A 7,805-nucleotide genomic window follows, 5' to 3' on the forward strand; every position below is an offset into this window, starting at 1 on the left:
TAGACAATAACAACCGAGTGAAGCTGCTGTCAGAACCGGGCATAGCCGGATCCGACTACATCAACGCAAGTTTTGTCTCGGTGGGTCATCGCTGCTGAAACACCGTTACAAAATCTGATCTGAAGCGCATTCCCAGGCTGGGATTGAGGACCAATATCTTTCTCGTTTATTCTTCGCAGGGCTACTTGTGTCCCAATGAGTTCATAGCCACTCAGGGTCCTCTGCCCAGCACCGTGGCGGACTTCTGGAGGATGATCTGGGAGACGGGAACCCGCACCGTCGTCATGCTCACGCAGTGTTACGAGAAGGGCAGGGTGCGTCGTCAGAGACGTGACGGGTCGCGTTTCAGTCCTTCCCACCATGGCGGGATAAACCCTTCTCCGAAGAGCTGACGTGCGCTTTGTGTGCCGTGTTTGTCACATTTCAGATCCGGTGTCACAAGTACTGGCCTGAGGACCACAAGCCAATGACGGTGTTTAGTGACATCCTCATCTCTAAAGTGTCAGAGGAAGTGCTTCCCGACTGGACAGTTAGAACACTGAAAGTGGAGAAGGTAGTAAAAGCACTTGAACACGCACATTCGGCGCTCTCCAGAGCTACCGGGGCACCTAAACAGGGCAGAAGGCCTTAAAGTTAATTGCTCTTTTATGCAGTAGCCTGACCCCACATTGAAATTATTGCTGCAGTTTTATAATTACCTCGAGATATATATATTTTTTTATTTCCCTCCCATCCTGCTTACTGTGAGTGGTGGCAAAATAAACTAAGGTCCTCATTTAGCAGTGCCTGTCTGTTTTCAGCGTAAGCTCTGACTGTAGATATGGGTCATTTTAGGCGAGTGGACGTTTCCTTTTAGATCTCTCCTGGGTTAGAAAGATCAATACATATCTGCCTTATACATTCCCTTGTCCTTTCCATTTTAAAGAGATTCTAAGAGAAATGTTCAAAAATGCTTTCAGTGAGATTGATGCAATAGAAATTCGACCCTGGTCCGCTGCAGATAGGCCCCAGCTGGCCGCGACGCTGCACTGATAAGTGGGTTTGGAAAATGGTATGGCTGCATGTGAGGAGGGGAGGGGGGGTGTAAGGAGTCCAACTACAGCAAAGGTTCTTCAGTACATGTATTTTCATGGGTGGTTTCATATTTAGTGTGATGCTACTTGACATTTAGCAGAGTATTTGGCTGTGGCGTTGCAGCTTAATATATTGTTGTTCTTTTCTGGCTATTCATGTCTTATGTCTATCTTTTGGGTTCTGCTTGTGCATTTCTGGGTTTGAGATTTTTCGTCAATGCGGATGCCATTCTCTTATGGTGCAAAACTAATCTACCCATGAGTCCAAATAAAGTAACCCTGAACCTTGAACCCTTAAGAGGCTTAAGGCTCTGATGAGTTAACCTTTTTTTTTTCTTTTGTATTGCATTGCAAACGAAGATTTAATTACTTTCCCCCCCTCATTTAGACTAAATTTTATTGTGGGGAGGGGGAGGGATTATTTTTCGTGTTGCTTAAAATACTTTTCAAAATATTTAAATATGGGTCTCTACAATATATTTTATTCTGACCATAAAGTTAGGCCTGATAGACTTGAGGATCGATAAAATAAACAAAATCAGCTGTGTGGGGTTCTTTGACACAGAAAAGAAAGCATTAAAATGCAGTGAAGCTCTGTCAGTGCGTCTGAAATGGAATAAAAATTGATCTGAAGGTGCTTAAAGCTCTCATTCTTGGGAAATCTGAAAACTTGAAAGACATTAATTAACTGGCTGCCGACACAAAAGAATACAATTCACTATTATTTCGTACAATAGATTTAAAGAAAACCACACAATTGGCGTTGATAATGTAGACTTGTCAAACTCCGGAGACTTAAGCTTTGATCAAAATTCACAACAAGACACAATTTAAACTCTGCTTTTTTATTGTAGATCTGTGAAGCTCTTATTTATTAGAGATTTGATTACAGGCTTTTATAGACAACCAACTACGGTGTTAGAAGTGAAGTGTGAAACTGCAAAGTGCAGAGGAGCTCATTAACATCTTCACTATGGGATTCTAGTGCAGAAAAGGAAAATAAAAAAGGTGACTTTATTGGACAAATTGGCACTGGTTGACACCTTCTCTACCGCCTGCTTTATAGATTTTGGAGATGGGTCCAAATTACTAATGTTTAACATTACTACTGTAAATATAGTTGGAAACAGAGACAGGAAGCATGAAAGCACTCTCTCTAGTTTGTATCTCCTTTGTGCTTTTATGACTTAAAATCTTCTTGTTATTGTAAATAATGTAATGCAGTCTCTAGTGAAGATAGCCTTCCACCACAGCCTTTCTATGCATCTTTTATATGTATAAGATGCATAGATATAAGATATGTGTGTGTGTATGTATATGTATATATATATATATATATATATATATATATATATATATATATATATATATATATATATATATATATATATATATATGTATATATATATATATATATATATATATATATATGTATATATATATGTGTATATATATATATATATGTGTATATATATATATATATGTGTATATATATATATATGTGTATATATATATATATGTGTATATATATATATATGTGTATATATATATATATGTGTATATGTGTGTGTATCTGCATGCTTCCTTTTCCATTTGCCTTTTACTTTGCCGGTGGTACACCTGAATTTCCCAACTGAGGGGTAATAAAGGTTATTTACATTATTTCTACTATTGCCCACATAGTAAACAGTAACCTGGATGTCTTTATTTTGTCACATTAGATCCCACTTATTGTTTTCTGTGTATGTGTACGCATGCTTCTCCTAATGTTTCACATTTATTTACCAGTGGGTACTTGAGATCTTTTTTTCTTCTTCATTCTTTTTGCAATGGGCCATGCATCTGCAATCCTTTGTTTTATGTAAACTAATATTTGGTCTCCATCATCCCCTATGATTACATTATTCAGCAAGGGACCTTCACTAGTAATTTCATACTTTCAGTATAATGCATTGTGAGTAAACACAAGCCTGTTCTTTTGTTTCCTTGCCAGAAATAAGGGAATGCAAGGGGGAACAAAACACTTTAAAAGCTGAAAACCCCACAGACACTATAGGCTTCCAAAATGTGAGTGCCAGCATATTTGCTCAGTCCTTCAGTTTACATTCCTTTACAAAAATCTACATCATCTGAAAGATCACAAGTTATATAATGTCTTAAATATTACATCTAATCCCCCTCCTTAAAGATTATCATCCAGGATGAAATGGCTAATACCAGTTGCTTTTAAATGAATCAGTAAACTTTATTATTTAAATGTTGAAAGTCGTATAATAATGTGAACAGACCCTGTTCATTGAAGACCAAAGGTTCCCTAATAATCTGCATGCGGTAAAAAGACAAAAACCACCAATACATTTTCTTTTATGTACCACCGACAGCAAAACAGACCCTAAGCATGATGATGCCACCACCATGTTTGACAGTACGTTTAATGTTGTTAAGGTTTAAACTCCCCCACCTTGACTCTTTCAAACATTTGAACTCTAAAAAGCATTAGAAAAAATTCACAATAGATTTAAAGAGGTCTCAAAAAAAAAACTTGAAATGTGTTGATAATGTTCTACAGATGGAGAATATTTATAAAAGACTCTCAACGTAGTCATCCATGCAAGCTCACACTGAAAGCAGACTGAAGCATTCAGAAACTCTGAGGTATAATATGTCATGTGTGTACATGGAGGGAGCCTTGCTCTCAAAGATAAACATGAAGTCCAGAATAAAATGTGCCAAAGAGACCAGGAATTCTGGGAGGATGTTCTTTGGACCAATGTGTGCAAAACTGAATCATTTGGACCCCAGAGCAGAGGACATGTTTGGCACATAAACCAAATACAGCAGTCCAGGTAAATAGCCAAATGCCAGCTGTGAAGCTGTAAGTATCATGGTTTGTGAGACCAACAACAAAAAATAAATAAGCTAAAGCAAAACTAGATCCTTTGACAGGACAATGGGCCAAAACATAGCAGTAGATCAACCAAGAACTGGTTTAGACTTTAAGGAATGCAAAGCCGTGCGTCGAGTCACAGCCCAGATCTGACGCTGTGGGGTGACTTGAGACTGACTTCCCTCAAACTTTCATCAGACTCGTGTATGCTGGCAAGAAAAAAGAGTTTCAGCCGAAGCTGATAAGAGTAGCCACTGTGGACTTTTTCCTCAGAACTCTTTTGCTTGAATGAAATGATAAAAGATTAATATTTGGTGTTTACCTATAATCGAATCGCACCTTTTTAGATAAATGAAGTGAGAGAATACCTCCAGATGTGAACATTCCCTGTAATATAACTAAATAATTAAAGGGTTGTCCAAAGTCTTTGACGTGACCGTATCTACTTCTCTCCGCAGCACGGCCACTATATTTTAGTCAAACACTTCAACTACACATCATGGCCTGAGCACGGCGTCCCAGAATCCTGCAGCACCTTGATTAAGTTCGTCAAAGCTGTCCGAGCACATCGCCATGACAACTCCACCATCGTGGTCCACTGCAGGTAAAGGCAAAGGAGTAGTTTACCGTGTGATAACAAACGGTAGCGCACATTCTGACTGGCTGTTCTCCCGCTGCTCCCTCAGTGCGGGTGTGGGAAGAACGGGCGTGTTCGTAGCTCTCGATCACCTCATTCAGCACGTCAGGGATCACGACTTTGTGGATATTTATGGGCTGGTGGCTGAGCTGCGCAGCGAGAGGATGTGTATGGTGCAGAATCTGGTGAGTTCACGGGAGATGGAAGCTAAATATGAACGCTTTGGATTAAAATTCTACGAGAAGGTATGAAAACGAACGACGGAAGCTCTGCTTTTACCTTAGAGACTGCATAAAGGCGACTTCATGCTTTCTGTGTTTGTCAGACCACAGAAACCCTTTAAACAAATTCTTGAATCTACTGCCAACTTTACACAACTTGCTTTCAAAATCCCACACAAATCGGGATGTTTCCTCTGAGATTCTGAGCGAGTTTTGGCATACAAAAAAGATTAGAAAACAGTTGTCTCCAAACTAAGAGAATCAGAACTGATTTACCACATGAATGCCACACAGCTGTATGATTATATTCAAAAATGCACAAAGATTTGAATAGAAAATAGGCAGATCCACATGTGGTTGGCTCCAGTCCAAAAAAACATTCCTGTGCTGATGTTATCCTCATTAAAAAATACCTTTTTTTTTTTTTTTTTTAATAACTAAGAGAATCATCCGCCAGTGAATTAGGGATAAATGCAAAACAGCAATCGCCTTCTTGAAACAGCGGGAACCCGCCCGGAAATCACCGCAGTGATTACTTAAGTGATTGCCAGGACTGGCACGCCGCCTAACGTGGGATCCTCTGCTGGTTTTCCTCCTCTCGTCGTGGTTTCCTTACGTCTATATTTCTGTACGTGTCAATATTTAGATAGCGGTGTGAGTTCTGCACCGCCTGCCAGAACAACAACAACTGCGCATATGGCTCTCTGTCGTACAGAGCCTCGCAAAAGCGTTCAGACACCTGGATCTTTGTCACATTTTGCCTCAATACAGCAAATTCTTTCATTTCAATGAACACAGACGCAATTGGAACACTGCAGATTAAAATGCAAATCAAATACATGAGGAAATAATTAATACTTGTATTATTAATCTACAGATAAAAACACATGCACATGTTACGCTGCTGCCTTCATTTCCAGACCCGTTCCTCTTTTGGCGTGAGGAAGCACGACCCCCTTCAAGTATTTTGATGTATCCAAACTCATGCATGGTGTGCCGTAAATAGGTCCAACACCATTAGTGTGAAGAACCTCCCCATGGCATGTGTTGTGGCTTGAATTCAGTGTTTTGAGGTTTGTAATAAACTGTCTGCAGCCCCTAGACCTCCAAAGAAAAAGAAAAACGTCTTACTTCAATTACGCTATTAAAAAAAAAACATTTCTCTTTAGGACAGTCACAGTGAGTTTGGCAAATCGTTTTTTTTTCATCAATGTTATTTTGCAAGGTCTTCTTGCCACCATATCTTGGCTTCAGATAGGCATCGTCTAATTGTTGCAGCCTTCACAAGTCGCTGTACATCATCTTTAATCACCCTGGAGCGGCGCATCGTCGGAGTCTTTGCCATTTTGGCAGTCCTTGATCCGTTCCGAGGGTAGTTTCTCTGGTTTCTATCTGAGTTCATTTTCTTCCGTTCTTGACGTGCTTTCACTTTTCAAATTAACTTTTTAATCAAGGTGGAATGTTTCTCTGAATACCGTCCGGTATTGCTGATCTCAATCATATTTTAGAGAGTGCACTATAATCAGCATGTAAAAAGGTGACGCTTTTGTTCCTAAATAAAGGCCACGTGTTTGACACTTCTTTGTTCACCGAATGAATGAACTCACCAGCTGAACTGCACTCTGCTATTATTCTGAGCATGCGCCCTTTCAGTTAATGATTTCACAGAACTGGCAGCAGGCATGTTATGACTGTTTGATCTGTTGGCTTTCTATCATTCACCATGTAGGAATATAATTTGTGGATCTGGATAGTGATGCTAATAAAGGGATACTACAGATTTGTGTCCTGAAAAACTAATTGGGCAACGTAATCAGATTCAGGCAAACACAATTCAAGCTTCTTGTTTTAGCCATCGACATCCGTTTGTGTTTGTGCTGTCAGGCCCAGTACATCTTTCTCCACCAAAGCACACTGGAACTTCTGAACAACAAAGGGAACAGCCAGTCCATCTGGTTTGTTAACTACTCCGCTCTGGAAAAGATGGACTCTCTGGACGCCATGGAAGGTAAACAACAAACGCAGACATAAGAATGCAGGCTTCACGCAGCAGTGCAATGCTCAAACTTCAGGTTTGTGCTGGTTTTCAGGTGACGTTGAGCTGGAATGGGAAGAGACCACCATGTAAATACCCGGACAGGAAGACTATCTGTAGGAGCGTTCCTGTGACGGAGGGACGCCTCACTGAACCTCCACATTTAGAAACCCTTAGACGATCAATGAAGAAGAACTGGAAGTGAACAAGACTCGGTTGCTCGTCTTCAGACACTTTTCTCTGCCCAGTTCTTACTCGGTTGCACCACTTATCCACTCATTTCCAAAGACAGGATAAGAAACTGTTGGAGGAGCTCTGGTTTTCAGGAAGGACAGAGACAGAAAAGACGGTGTGAGCAAACTGTGAGACCTCTCTCTTATCTGCACACCTTCAGGTACTTTGCACAAGTCTATTCCTTTGTTTTGATTTGTTGTTATCTGTTTGTTTGTTTTTTTAAAGATGATTTATTCAGCCAAAATGGTATTTTTTTAGTCTCTTTGTATCATTGCTTGTGTTCAGGTACTGTTTAGCTTTACTCGAGAGTGATTTGCAAAAATAAAAAAACGTTTTCTCTTGCCTTGATACCTGACAGTGAAACTTTCAAAGGGCTTGCTGTCATCAAACACGGATTAGCTTTTGATATTAGAATGAAAAATTATAAAATGAAGAACTTGCCATTGCTGTCTACAAATAAATTGGGGGATTGTGATGTTTGCTGAGTGCTAAAAGAGGTCGTGATATGCTTTGGTCTTTCTTACTTTTTTTCTTCAGATAGCTGGGCAGATTTATTTGATGTAAGACATCTAAAAAATAATTCAAAAGTCTAGACTAAAAATTATTTATTTCACCCTAAAACTGAGCCTGAAAAATGTTCTTTTAAGAAACGCACCGCAGGTTTGCTACACAGTCTGTAAAAGTCTATTTGAATAAAATTATGACGCATGCAACCATG

At 39.6% G+C, this 7,805-nt stretch overlaps 1 protein-coding gene across 2 annotated transcripts in view; it reads left to right on the forward strand.

Annotated features, from left to right (window-relative positions):
- The window catches only part of ptprq (protein tyrosine phosphatase receptor type Q), a 66,800-nt gene extending 58,995 nt beyond the window's left edge, over window positions 1-7,805 (forward strand). The window contains exons 47-53 of one of the 2 annotated variants that reach the window (XM_036150182.1): window positions 4-80; window positions 180-314; window positions 428-553; window positions 4,419-4,564; window positions 4,647-4,782; window positions 6,703-6,826; window positions 6,909-7,805. In XM_036150182.1, coding sequence (XP_036006075.1) covers window positions 4-80; window positions 180-314; window positions 428-553; window positions 4,419-4,564; window positions 4,647-4,782; window positions 6,703-6,826; window positions 6,909-6,946 — 782 coding nt within the window. In that variant the 3' untranslated portion in view covers window positions 6,947-7,805. Of the gene's footprint in view, window positions 1-3; window positions 81-179; window positions 315-427; window positions 554-4,418; window positions 4,565-4,646; window positions 4,783-6,702; window positions 6,827-6,908 lie in introns of those variants that run through there. The other variant, XR_004933289.1, reaches the window with a different exon arrangement.

The sequence above is a fragment of the Fundulus heteroclitus genome, chromosome 2 (genome assembly GCF_011125445.2).
Source record: "Fundulus heteroclitus isolate FHET01 chromosome 2, MU-UCD_Fhet_4.1, whole genome shotgun sequence".
In the NCBI taxonomy this organism is placed as follows: domain Eukaryota; kingdom Metazoa; phylum Chordata; class Actinopteri; order Cyprinodontiformes; family Fundulidae; genus Fundulus; species Fundulus heteroclitus.